The sequence below is a fragment of the Chamaea fasciata genome, unplaced genomic scaffold (assembly GCF_029207755.1).
Source record: "Chamaea fasciata isolate MVZ Bird 193981 ecotype frontalis unplaced genomic scaffold, bChaFas1.0.hap1 SCAF_9, whole genome shotgun sequence".
Lineage (NCBI taxonomy): Eukaryota > Metazoa > Chordata > Aves > Passeriformes > Sylviidae > Chamaea > Chamaea fasciata.
Window position 1 is genome coordinate 25,045,537 of NW_027094094.1, and position 13,260 is coordinate 25,058,796.

The following is a 13,260-nucleotide window of genomic DNA, read 5'->3' on the forward strand; positions in this document are numbered from 1 at the left end:
GTAATCTTTGTTGTGAATTACATTTTCAAGTAACCTACAGGCAGGTTTGCACCTCAGGAAAGCACTGAACCAAGAACTGTTTACCTCTTGTCCCATATCCAAGATAAGAATCCCTATAAAGATGTAGAAGGGGAATAATGCACCAGGTCTGTGCACATCAGATCCTGACAAAAATGGGAATTCCTACAAATAACATTTTAACAACAAATGTTTTCTGTTCCTAACAATAAACAGGTAAATTGGAAGCTACCACTTTATTTTGACCCTTGCTCAGTAATTTTCTGATAAAAGTTTCTGTCTAAAACTTCCTACCTTGAAATAAAGTGAGGACTATGGACTGCAGAATCACAAAGAAAAAGCCATAGTTAAAAATACCCTGAAAACAAAACAGCAAACAGAAATTGCAGTTTTCATGGGCTATAATTTACAGAGTTCCCAGTGTGTTTATTTAGGATGCACTCTAGTGGACACACATATAACAAAATCAAATCAAGATACAAACAGTATGAACCGATAAGAAAATGAAAGCAACACATCATTAGAATTAATTTATACCATGTTTTAAAATAGTGTCTTATATTTTGAAGGCTGCATGATAGTTTAAATTTTCATGGTCAACATAACTGGACATTAAATGTAAATGGACATGAGTTACCAGTTTTAGAAAGTGTTAATCTAAATATTAAGAAACAGGTATACATATTGGTTTAAAAGACAAACTCCATCTGTTTTTCCATTTACTCCATCCCTTCGAGACTAGCACAGGAGGCTCCTGTGCATGCAGCATAAACAGGTGTAATTAGAACTGTGGTATCAGAGCGTGTCCTTAAATGATTCTATTGTAACTAACAAATATAATTGCAAACTGTGTAAAAATCTATTTATTGGAACATCAACCACAAGGGTGTATTCACACCACAGGAAAGATTTTGATATCATAGAAATTGCAGACCAATCAGAATTATTGTAGATAGCAAAGCCTGACCACTTAGACACAAAAGTAGTTCCAGTTTTCATGACTCCAAAAGTTACATATTCATTTCTAAGTATATATACCTGGTAAGTGACATTTTACTCTTTTGACTTTAAGGATGCTCTTATATGACATATATATGTCATATAAGATATGGTTATCAACAGCATCTAAAAAGCAGTGTAGCAATAAAATGGGCACAGGATTTTTTTTAATAAAGGTACTTTAGGGAAAAAATATATTACTATATGAAAAATCAATACTGCCCATGTTTTTAAAATTTGGTAAGATTATTCTTAGTCTGATCTACATGACCAAAATAAATTATTCAGAGCAGGAAAACATTTACTATGTGATCGACCCTTGTCTGTTTGGTGTACAGATATTTTCAACAGTTTGCCAAGGATAGCAAACCCCTCAGACTCAGCAATACTATTAAAAAATTGAAGTGAAATTATCAGAAAAATCTTTCATCCCAAGACTGAAGGATGCAGTGAATGCATTAACTATGCACTGATTTGTAATGAAAGATATTTTCATTATGCAATATTGGCCATGATTATCTAACCAGTAGTAGAAGCCAGAGATGCAAAGGCACATTTTATTGAACAGGCTCAGGATTTCTTAATGCTGATATCTTTTCCATTTATAATGAAAAGACACAGAACATTCTTGACAACCTATACCATGATGCCAGTGATTACAAACATCTGCTCTTGTAAAAACGCATCTTTAAGGATTATAAAACTTATTTTTATAGATAACCATGGATAAAGCTAAATATTCTTCCAAATTTTTAGAAGTTTTGAGAAATAATAATGGTATTTAGTAGAGGACACAGATTTAATTTCTTGATTTACAAATTCAAGAAAAATGCAGGAAAGTCTTGACTAATCAAAACAAATATGCAGACACTTGCAGCTTACCTAGTAGCACACGATACCCAAAAAACGTTCTACTAATAAATCTAATAATAAATATATTTATCTAATAATAAAGCCTAGAGCAAACACTTCATGTTACGTAGTCCACCTCACGACTTCAGGAGACAAGATCTTCTAGTACATACTGAGTCAAATTTACCTCTTTCAAATACATTTGGGAAATCTGATTGGATTCTTGCACCAAATTTGATGTCCAGAACACTCTCACGAACTTTCAATCTGTAGAGCATTCCCTTTTTTTTATCAGAAACGACTCAAATTCCTGGAAAATAATTTTCAAAAATTTTTCATTTTTTTAATATTGATTCAAACTATCATATTGTAGCATCTATCCTCAAATCATATTGACACATTAGCTATATTTGTATTTATTATAGTTACTTCGATGTGCAATAAGTAGAAAATATATTTTCTGCTTTCACTTCAGCTGCAGATTTCTTCCGGCAAGTCAGCCACGCTAGCTACACTGGTTTAAGAACAAAAAGGAAGAATCAGTGTCAGAATTAACAGACTTTATATGAACACCTTAAAAACAGACACTGGAAAAACAGGTATGTAAATCAGTTATATTTATAAAGTACATGAATCAAGATACAACACTTCAGTTTCAGCAAATAATGACTAGAAAATATATTTACTGCTTTCAGGTCAGTTCTAACTTTCCTCTTCTGTTACTGTTGGGAGATCTGTTTGACTCTGAAAAACAACAACAAAAAAAATTCTATCACTTACCAGCATTCACTGAACTGTGTAAAAATGAAAAGAGGAAAAAACTGCCCATGATAGACAGTTGGTACTTATCAGTATATTCATGTATTCTTTCATTCAATACAATGAATACAATGAATGTCATCACCAGACCTCTATGATAAAATCCAACAAATTTGGATGAAGTACTGTGATTCTGAGCACAGAATCAATAGTACAAGCACGTATCTCTTATTTTATCAATCTGTTCTTAATTTGTGGCAAACATATCACTGTAAAACCTGAAATAACATCCCCAAAAGCCAAATGCAACCTAAAGCCTTTAGGCATGAAAACTTAACGCATGTAGGAAGAAGCAGGTACTATTTAAGACACGTTTTCACTTCTGGTTTTGCAATTTTTCTTATTAAAGAACTCATAAAATATGCCCAAAGCCTCAAGAATATTTTTAAATACGTAATTATCAGAAAATTATAAAAAATTTGGGCTATATGGGATCTTGCATACACATCTGATTTACCCCAGTGGAAAAAACACCTGTGAAAAGCTGACCCTAAGAACAGTCTTAAATCTATTGAGAGAACACTTCTAAAACAGGCTGCTATTAAAGCAACCTTAAGTGTAAGATATATTAATATAACAACATAAATTCTGAGCTAGAATTACACTACAGGCACCAGCAATGAAGTGATTTAGTACACCTGGTACATAACTGTTCACACAGCACAGAAAGGCTGCCTCTTCTTTAAGCATATTCATGCTTTAGTCAGTAACATATCTGAATACAAAAGGGTGTTTTAAATCTTGAGGGTTTAGTCAGCTAACACCACAGAGTCTTCTAAATGGCTTAACTCCTACCAGGATGCAGCTATAGGCAGTTTGGAGGTTGTGGCCAATCCCTTAAAAAGTTTTAACCTTTTGACTGGTCAGCACAAAAAAGCAAATCTGTAAGAATCAATCATTTATACTCTCTTTCCAAATCCTTACCGGTTCACTCTCATGTGGCTCCTCAGTAGGTGTTCCAGGTCTATCTGTAACTTCATCCATTGTCTTTTCATTTTCCTGCGGTAATGAAAACCAGTTTTCAGTTAAAACGTTAAAATGTAATGAAATTGCATTTCAAGTGTGTTAAAATGACATAATGTATTAATATACAGAGAATACTTTAGATAAGTGCTATAGAAATTTAGTAGTATGGAAATATGATCTTTGTATGTTTAACCCTATTTTTTATCCTTTTTTTTCATGAACAGCAATTTTTAATTTTTACATATTTTTTTTCTGTCACTTTCATACTCTCATCTTCCTACAGTTATGTTTTTTCAGTATTTTAAGAGAGTTTTCTAAAAACTTAGGCATTTCTAAAAGACTCTGTGCTCCACAGAGTTTTAAAAGCTTTAGGGGGATATGCATGCCAATTATCCATGCATGTTTTTACTGAAGCAGCATTAAAAGATCATAAACACAGATACCTGTATACACACTCTTATTGTATTTGTATCTTTATTGTATTTGTACACTCTTATTAATATCATTTATACTCTGTTAGTAAAAATTCCCACACACCACTAAGACATCAGAACCCAGACGCAATGCAATTCCAAACCACAGCTCTTTTTCCAGGTACAGTAAATAGATTTTGTGCTAATACCCTGTAAAATATTATTGTCTTGATACTTAAATCAGACATGCTAATTTTATAAAACTTTCTAATAAATACCATCAAGGAATGTGGAAGCATCAGCTAAGCTGACCTTATGCTGGATTTTTGCAATAAATTTACATTTTCTTCTGACCAAAATTCAAGTATAAAACCCAAACTGCAGAAGCCACGTGTTAGACATTTCCCCCATCTACATTCCTGTTTCTTTAATTATGTGTTACTTCAACACCCATGGGCTTCTGCTTTGTGTTTTGTAATTGATGGCTGCATCTGGAAAAAATGGCTGTTAGATTCTATTTTCAAACCATCAACTAAGCATCGGCTTAAACCTCTTGATCTTCCTGCTGCAACTGCATTTCAGCTTCTTTATTCTGTTCTTCCAATTCTGCATGTTCTTTCTCCAACTGAGACTGCAATCAGTTTAAGAAAGGACAAATTAGAAAGAAAAAACTCCCACATTTATCTTTTTCACCACATTGTTTATAATGTATTTATTATTTAAATAATAAATTTTAAAAAAGCATAACTGCTATGTTAACAACAAAGTCCTTTTAGTATCATCTGGTTTAACATTTTCAAAGGTTTGAGACTCTTATGGATAAAAAGGCTTTACTACCAAGAGGAAGAAAAAACAGTTAAGTGAAGCTAGTGTACACACTTCAGATACTGCCTCATTACCCATGCCCTTTATCAGTCTGTATTAGTTATCTCCTATCCTTTGGATTAAGCTCTTTGATACTTTGGGTAGTAAATAGCACAGATGGATGAATCAATATAGAATCAAATCTATAGAAAAATTTGGCAAGCAACGTCATTAACATTAATCATGTGCATCCGCAACCTTTAGTATTTATAACAGAAAATATCTAATGGGAGTGTTTATTAACTGTGAACGTAAATCGTATTACATCAAAACTTCAGAAACTGCATAACCAAAGTATAGACATTCCAGAACCCTAGAAAATACTGTTTGCTCTTGCATTTTGTGAGCAGTTGCAAGTATGGTCAAAGTCTTCTATTCCTTTTTGGTACATAAAAGTATTTTGTATTTGACTACAGCCAAAACCAAGTTTGGTTTAAAAAAACGCATCTAATGTGAGGATTGTTCAACATCTTTCCCAGAGCTTACATGAAATGATTTATTTCATTCTCTGTGAATTATCTCTAGGCACAGTCTCTCTTTCCTATTTACTATTTTACATCACTCATGAAGCCCTTAAGCATATTACTTTCAGTTTGCAAATTTCTAAACTCCAAATTTTAAAACTGCAAGTGAAATAAAATGAATGCATCTTATACTAGAGCTGGGCTTAATGTGACCAGCATAAATTTAAACTTAAGCTTTTGATTTTAACATCATGAAAGTCATCCAGACAAAAAAATCCAGTCAGGTCACATCAGCATCACCATGGCAACACTGAGTTTATATGACTCCTTTATAAAGAATGGCTAGAAACACAAATATTGTATGTATTTCACATATTATAAGCCCAAACAGTATTTTCAGTTACTTCTCACATAAGTCCGAAATTAGCTACTTTTTACCTTAACAGCCATCATTTTTAATAATATTTTACTGCATAGTATGTAAGTTTTCCTATCCATGTACTGACTAATAATTTGAGTTACTCAGAAAAGTGAGAATAAAATCCTTGCTTTATGTATGTCACCTTTATCAAAATCATTATACAGCTATCAGAAGTATACAAAGAGTTCCAATATGCCACAGCACCGTACGCTGCGTAGAATTATCTACTATTAAGTATTAATAACCTGATGTTGTTCTTTAAGTTTCTGCTGCTCTTCCTGGATTTTTAACCTTTCAAGTTCTGCTAGGGCTGCCTCCCGTTCTTGTTCCAGCTCAGTTCTCTCCAGCATTCTCTATTTCAGAGGTAACACAGAATCAATTAAACATTAAAATGAAAGATATATTAAATAGCATCAACTATGTTGTAGTAATCTCGTTTGGCCTAAGTTAGATCCACCTTTTTTTCTTCATCTAAATTTCTTCTGTATTTGTAAATCCAGTGTGCAAGATACTCAATTGGATCTGCTGGCCGATGCACTACAACCTCTGCCAGTCCCTTCTTCAAGCAGGTTCCCAGACATTCCTTCAGATATTGAGACTCCATCCAAACCTACTGACAATAAGCAGACAGGTATTAGACATCAGTGTCAGAATGAAGTTAGGGGGTTTAAAAATTCTTGCTTCAGGCACCAAACGCTGCATTATGACATTACTTTGTACTAAGCTTGCAGTTTATACAGGAAAGTTATTTAATAACAGTTTCGCTCTTAAAAGCTCTAGTGACAGGTCAGTTGTATCAATTACAGCAGAAAAAAAAATGCTCGAAGCCCACCTTACTGTTTGGACATGTATAATTCATGAACCACTTGGAAACATGCTGCTAATTCTAGGTCTGCATAGCAACAACAACAACCCCTGCAGAGCACAACAGAACACAGAAAACTTCTACATAGATACTCAAAGAACAGGTATCCGTTCAGAGGATGATAAAGAGATAATTCTAATTTGACCTGTCAAAGCTATCTTTAAGAGATGCATGCAAGGCAAGGGCCTGAAGCACCCACTGTATAGTTATGGAAGGCACACACCTCTGTGCACACACTTCACTAGCCCAGTTTAAGCAAACCCAAGACTTCCTTTGCTATCAAGGGGGCCGAATCCGTGCGGAGCAGCCGTCGGCCGGCGGGGCAGAGAGCCCGGACACCTGGCACAGCAGCGAACGTGTGCCAGATATCCCACCCCCCGCGTTCACGGGGCCTCCAGGTGATCTCAATGGTGCCCGCCCCCTTAACGCGGAGCCACCACCCACGCCCTCCTGCCCGGGCTCCATTTAAGCACAGGCTGCGCCTCACCCCTTCCCCTACGGTCCAGGCGGGGCGGGCCCGCTCCTTATCCCTACCCTGGGTGTTCAGAGCCCTGGTAGGGTCTGGCTCGTTACTCCGCCTCGCCTCAGGCTCCGCAACAGTCACCGGTACCCGGTACTGTCGCTGCCCTGCTTCTGGCCCCGCGGGGCTTCCCGCGGAGAGCGGCCCCGCTCCGGCTCCTTCCCGGCAGCCGCTCCCAGAGCCCCGGGACGGCAGCGCCCGGCTCGGCCCGCCCCGCTCCTGCCGCCCGGCGCCGGCCGCGAACGCGCGGGGCTGCTCCGCAACAGCGCCGCGAGCGCAGCCGCTGGCGGAGAGTGGAGGGCCGGCTCGGAAAGGTCACCGATGGCACAAAACCGGGGGCAGGGGCCGAGACCTCAGAGGGTTATGTGGCCCCTTCAGAGAGACCTTGACAGGCTGGATGGATGGGCAGAGAAGAACCTGAAATTCAGCAGTGGCGGATACAGGGTCCTGCACCTAGGGAGGAATAACCCCCGAGCACCGGGGGAAGCGGGGAGCTCAGCTGCTGGAGAGCAGCTCTGTGGAGAAGGATCGGGCGGTCCTGGGGATAAGATCTCCCTGAGCCAGCAGTGCCCTTGTGGCCAAGAAGGCCAGTGGTATCCTGGGCTGCATTAGGAAGAGCATTGCCAGCAGGTCACGGGAAGTGGTCCTGCTCTACTGCTCAGCCCTGGTGAGGCTCAGCCTGGACTGCTGTGGCAGTGCTGTGCTCTGCGGTGGGAGAGAGACATGAAGATCCTGGAGTAGGTCCAGTAGAGGGCTATGAAGATGATTAAGGGACTGGGGCATCTCTCTTTCAAGGAGAGGCTGAGAGGGCTTGAACCTGTTCAGTCTTGAGAAGAGGTGATTGATAGGGGATCTCATTAATATGTATAAATATCTAAAGGGGAGGTGCCAAGCTCTGCTCCGCGGTGCCAACCACTTGGACACCAGGGAATGGTCAGAAACTGATGCATAGGAAGCTCCGTCTAAACAGGAGGCAGAACTTTGTGCAGGTGACCACCACTGGAACAGATTGCCCAGGAAGGTTGTGGAATCTCTCTACCTAGAGATACTGAAAGCTGTCTGGATGCAGTTCTGTGCAATGTGCTCTAGAAGGGGCCTGCTTGAGCAGAGAGGATGAACCGGATGACCCCCTGATCCTTTCCAACTGTTTTAATGCCATCTCTCTGTGAGCAGTTTCCCTTCACAAACTGACGAGATCTTTTCTGCTCCCTGCCAGACTCATCGGCTGCCGTTCACCTCAGATTTGACCAGCTGTTTGTTTTACTGCCAACTTCCAATCGGGTACTAAAGAACCCTACAAACAACTGCAGCTGGAAGAATTAACTCCCCGTGTTCCTAATTCCGACGCCTAAGCGCACTAACATTCTCTTGGCCGCTCTTGGCAGGAGTGGAAGGCAGGTTGTTTCCCTGGAGGGGAGGCGGCTGGCGGAGGTGCCGTGAGCGGCGAGGGGCCGGCTCCAGCGGCTCGGGTGAGGGCCGGGCGCGGGCACAGTGCGCGGCGGGGCCCGCTCCGGCCGGGGGGTGTCGCTGGCGCCCCGCGCACGCCCGGCGCAGGCCGCGGGGCGCAGCCGCCCGCCCCGGCCGGAGGGAGGGGCCCCGCGCGGCGCGGTGATGGCGGCGGAGCGGGGCGCGCCGGCCGAGGCCCTCGTGGGGCAGGTGGTGCTGCCCGGGGACCTGCTGCTGCTCCCCGCGCACTACGACGAGGACGCGGAGGGCGAGCGGCTGCGGCTGAGCGCGGGCGCGGCGCCGCAGGGGCGGCTGCTGTGCGGGCCGGGGCTGAGGCGCGGCGGGGCCGGGCTGCTGGTGACCACGTGCGGGCTGCTGCGGCACCGGCCCGGGGGCGGCGGCGCCTTCTGGGTGGACTCGCAGCAGAAGCGGGTACGGGCGCGGCGGGAGCCGGGTGTCCCTGTGTGTCTGTGGGTATGTGTGTTAGCCCCCGTCTCCCCCGCGCTCCCCTGACCCTCTGTGCCCCTTCCCCGCTGCAGTACGTGCCGGTGAAGGGCGATCATGTCATCGGGATCGTGACGGCCAAAGCGGGGGACGTGTTCAGGCTGGACGTGGGCGGCAGCGAGCCGGCGTCCCTGTCCTACCTGGCCTTTGAAGGCGCCACGAAGAGGAACAGGCCAAACGTGCAGGTGGGTGCCCTGGTTAACATCGTTTGGTGGCGCTCCTGTTGCTTTTCAGTAGCTTTTCTTAGGGGTAGTGTTTTCATAACCCCGCGTTAGAGGAGCTGTGCAGGTCTAGTTGTAGTGGTTCGCCTTGGTTCTCCTCGGAGGGTTTTGCACCATTAGGCCGCGGCCTTTCGGAGTTTCTTAGCAGGACTGTAACTAGTGTGGTTTGCTCTCTCTCAGGTGGCTGGGCGCTTCACTCTCATGATTTCCTTTGCTCCTAGTGCTGCCAGGAGCAGATGCAGTTCATGAGTAAGGTGCATCCCAAAGAGCACTCTGATGTTAAGGCTTTAAAACATGCCTTGCTGGTAGAAAATGTTAGTTCTGTGGGGTTTTTTTTACAGCACCATTATGAATAGTTGTACACATGCATGCCACAGTTTCTGCACTTGGATGAATTCCTATTACCAGAATGTAAAAGGAACTGTAGAGAAAAACAAAATAGGCTGGTGTGTTATTTTTTATTGTTGCCCTGCTAAATAATTATAAGAGATTATACTTCTGTTCTTTGATGGTGTTTTGTTTAGGTGGGAGATCTTATTTATGGTCAGTTCGTTGTAGCAAATAAAGACATGGAACCAGAGATGGTCTGTATAGACAGCAGTGGAAAATCAAGTGGAATGGGAATAATTGGACAAGATGGCTTCCTCTTTAAAGTTTCCTTAGGTCTAATAAGAAAGTAAGTACTAAAAAATGTAAGTAGTCACTGTCACTCCCACAGCTGTTTTAATGACTTCTGAGCAGTGTGGGCAGTTTTGTTAATCAGACTGTGAAATTCTTTTAGTGCATGTGAACCAAATTTATTGAAAGGAGTATGGATTGATCTAGAAGGAAAGCTTATCTTTCCTCTTAAGAGTCTCAGAAGCTCTCTTGTATGGTGTCGCATGACTTGTTTAGAAAAAGTGATGTGGTTGCCAAGGCACTATAGAAAATAAAATTGTCACCTGGGGAAGTCAAACATTCAGGTTAGTGTTTCAGCTGTGTACATATTAATTTGGAGTTTAAAATTTAGCAATGCTTATTGTCCGTTTTCTGTTTCATGGGGTGGTGGAGGGCTGTATGTTTGGCTGCCAGCTGATTAAGGGGATCTTTGCACATCAGTACAGATTATTTTCTGACTTCCAAAGAAAACTAAATAGTATTGAAATAAAGATACAGATAGAAAAAATTAGGATTTAAGTTTAATCTAGGAACTGTTTCATAAGCTTTAAACGTATTGTGAACTTTAGAGTAGCTTATACTGATGTAAATACAAGGTTTCTTGTGACTATCAAAGAATACCAGATTACATGGATAATATTAGTCAAATTTTGTTGTTGCTTTTGGGGTGGAATTTTTTGTTTGGTTTTGTCATTCTTTCAATAAGCAATCTGGCAGTGCAGAGCAGCCTTTTCATACCTCTAAATTGTCTGATTTATATGTCCTATCAGAAGTCAGCGTGAACGGCTACAAAAGCTTTTTACAGACATTTTTGTTTTCTAAATTTTGGTTTCCAAATTTTCCAAAATTAGTTTTCTAAATTTTGGTTTCCAAATTTTCCAAAATTAGTTTTCCAAATTTTGTCTGTATGCAAGTTTAAAAATAACAGCATATTATGAGTAAGCTGGTAACTCCTGATATGCTTTTAGTTTTTGTGAACACTTGTTCAAGCTTGATTTAATCCTAGACATATTAAAGTATTTAGTATGCTGTCATCTAATAAAAATGAAGTAGCCTGTTTATTGCTGTCAATACTGTTTCCTGAAGTAGAAGGGAAATCCTGTTTTGAAAGATGCCTCTGGGGTGTCAGCTTTATAAATAGCACTTCAAAAATGTCATTTTGTTCAACAGTATACTTCTAGAACTTATTAGATCATGGACTTGTTTTAAAAGTATTAATTCACTTTAAACCTGTCAGGGATTGCTTCTAGTGAGAAAAAAACCTAAATTTACAATGGTTTTATTTTGTAGGTGCATGTATTTTATGTGACAGAAACCTTGAAAATCTGATACTGTATTGCTGTTTTGGATGTATATGCAATTTAATGATCTTTCAGTGTTTCCTTAACAGCTCCCATAATAGCAGTTCTGCTGGAGTTACTGGTCAATAATAATGTGGTGTCTGTAAGTGTGAGCACTTCTTCCTCTAACTTCTTTTTGGTCTTATTCACAGGCTCTTGGCTCCCAAATGTGAAATAATTCAAGAGTTGTCACAGTTGTACCCATTTGAGCTGGTGATAGGAATGAATGGAAGGATATGGGTAAAAGCAAAAACAGTTCAACAGACTTTAATTATAGTAAATATTTTGGAAGCCTGTGAGTATATGACTGCAGAACAGAGAAAACAGGCGCTTGCCAAACTGTCAGGGAACTGATAAGAGAAGACCTTGAGGATTTGTGATGACTGTAGGGTGTTTTGGTTATTTTTGTATTTATATTTATAATAAAAGCCTTTTTTTTAAATGAAATACTAGACTTTGGTTGTTCTTCATTGGTTGTTCTTCATTTCCCTTGTTTATCCACTCGGCTTGTTTTTGTGTTGTTTAAGGAGTTTGTTTTGACTCACCTTTGCGGTTATGAGGCGTTGTTTATGTTCATGAATTTTCTGACTAATGGGAAGATGGTCTCTAGAAGCTTTCATTAGCTCTGAATTTTGAAGCGTAACTACTTAGATCTTTTTTAAGAAAACTGATCATTTTATGAACTGCATGTATTTGTTTTTATCGTTATTAGAATTTCAAACAATCCATGTTTACTTGGGGTAGCAAAAAGTATCCACAGGTCATTAATTTTGGTTGGGTGCTCATTTATACAGTGACATGAAGTAATTATTTAGTATATTATGAAATTTGGGAATAGAAATGCAGGTAGAGAATACCAGAAAAATACTTGCAGGGCATAGCATGAAAGAATCACAGGGTGGTTAAGACAAATGATCAGATAAGACCAAAAATACATTCACAGGGACTGTATCACTTTCCCTAGGAGATGACATGCTAGTAGTATTGAGGACATAGTGATAATAGTCACAATAATAGCCATGTGTTTCTTGATTCATGACACTGATTTCTTAAGTGATAGCATAAAGATGCCATAGAGCTTTGGTAATATTTAACAAAATCAGCATTTCTGAAAAAAGCTATGTTTGGCTTCTTTGTGTAACAGTCCCTCTGATGCTGAAAGAGGAGATGCTGTCCTAGGAAGGGTAAGCTCTCTGAATTTTACTATGTAATTTGCTACTGTTCTGAGAGAGAAAGAGCCCTGGATTAATGGAAGGGTTGTTACTGATGCCTTCTTCCTGTGGGAGAAAAGCTTGATTGCAGGTACCTAATGAACTGCTTGCAGCTGTTAGGCAGTCATTTAGATCTGTGATGCTCTGTGGTTCTTAATAAGCTGAATGGTTTAATAGCAATAGTTAAAGGAAATTACTAAAAATGAACTAATTAGGGTAAGCTTGAATACCATCTTCATTAAAGTGGAAACATAATTTTCCTGTTTATTCTGTATTTCATCCAAAGCTCAACCTGTGGCATTTGATGATAGGGTTGTCTTTGGCTTCTCTGCCCTTTAGAAATTGTTTCAGTTCAGAGCCAGCTCCTCTGAGTCATCTGTAATGTGCTTACCTTGGGCTTCCCCTGGTTCAACAAAAACACAACTCTAATGTTTTCTATGTCAGTCAAATGACTACAATTCAGTATTCTTTGTGAATTTCACTGGTCTCTGTATTTAGCATCTAGGGCATGCTCATCTGGCTTGGTAGGTCTTTAGTCATTTTTTTCACCTGTCCTCTCCCAGGTGAAGTGACTTTCATTCATATCCCTTAAAACTTTTGGGTCTGTAGTCTTATCTCTTACTACACATGAGAAGCTGTAAATTAATCAGGTTTTCCATTACTGTTATTCTGTAGAGTTT

At 40.2% G+C, this 13,260-nt stretch overlaps 2 protein-coding genes across 4 annotated transcripts; one reads left to right on the forward strand and one right to left on the reverse strand.

The window, feature by feature from the left end:
* Positions 1-419: 419 nt before the first annotated feature.
* LOC136294098 (DPY30 domain-containing protein 1-like) lies at positions 420-7,401 on the reverse strand. Of its 3 annotated transcripts, XM_066191545.1 has the most exons (7): positions 6,905-7,121; positions 6,274-6,426; positions 6,062-6,169; positions 4,618-4,698; positions 3,613-3,687; positions 2,556-2,613; positions 420-2,383 (listed from the first exon to the last, which is right to left on the reverse strand). In XM_066191545.1, exons 2-6 carry the CDS (start codon positions 6,418-6,420, stop codon positions 2,572-2,574), a joined length of 453 nt encoding a protein of 150 aa, XP_066047642.1. In that variant the 5' UTR covers positions 6,421-6,426; positions 6,905-7,121; the 3' UTR covers positions 420-2,383; positions 2,556-2,571. The 3 variants fall into 3 exon arrangements, with proteins under 3 accessions (XP_066047642.1, XP_066047643.1, XP_066047644.1); XM_066191546.1 differs by lacking the exon at positions 6,905-7,121 and adding an exon at positions 7,216-7,401 and having other exon boundaries at positions 420-2,613; XM_066191547.1 differs by having other exon boundaries at positions 420-2,613; positions 6,274-6,429; positions 6,905-7,122.
* A 1,375-nt stretch (positions 7,402-8,776) lies between these two features.
* Positions 8,777-11,816, forward strand: EXOSC3 (exosome component 3). The gene is made up of 4 exons (XM_066191544.1): positions 8,777-9,079; positions 9,187-9,336; positions 9,897-10,048; positions 11,522-11,816. The coding sequence occupies exons 1-4, from the start codon at positions 8,813-8,815 to the stop codon at positions 11,721-11,723; spliced, it is 771 nt and encodes a 256-aa protein (XP_066047641.1). The 5' UTR covers positions 8,777-8,812; the 3' UTR covers positions 11,724-11,816.
* Positions 11,817-13,260: the final 1,444 nt, after the last annotated feature.

What these genes read in the sequence shown, in the direction of transcription:
- EXOSC3 (XM_066191544.1), top strand. Translation starts at nt 8,813, where the DNA reads ATGGCGGCGGAGCGGGGCGCGCCGGCCGAGGCCCTCGTGGGGCAGGTG. An exon ending in TGGACTCGCAGCAGAAGCGG is followed by an intron (nt 9,080 to 9,186) that starts GTACGGGCGCGG and finishes TCCCCGCTGCAG; the next exon opens with TACGTGCCGGTGAAGGGCGA. An exon ending in GGAACAGGCCAAACGTGCAG is followed by an intron (nt 9,337 to 9,896) that starts GTGGGTGCCCTG and finishes TGTTTTGTTTAG; the next exon opens with GTGGGAGATCTTATTTATGG.
- LOC136294098 (XM_066191546.1), bottom strand. Translation starts at nt 6,420, where the DNA reads ATGGAGTCTCAATATCTGAAGGAATGTCTGGGAACCTGCTTGAAGAAG. An exon ending in ATTTAGATGAAGAAAAAAAG is followed by an intron (nt 6,170 to 6,273) that starts GTGGATCTAACT and finishes CCTCTGAAATAG; the next exon opens with AGAATGCTGGAGAGAACTGA. An exon ending in AGCCACATGAGAGTGAACCG is followed by an intron (nt 2,614 to 3,612) that starts GTAAGGATTTGG and finishes GTTGTTTTTCAG; the next exon opens with AGTCAAACAGATCTCCCAAC.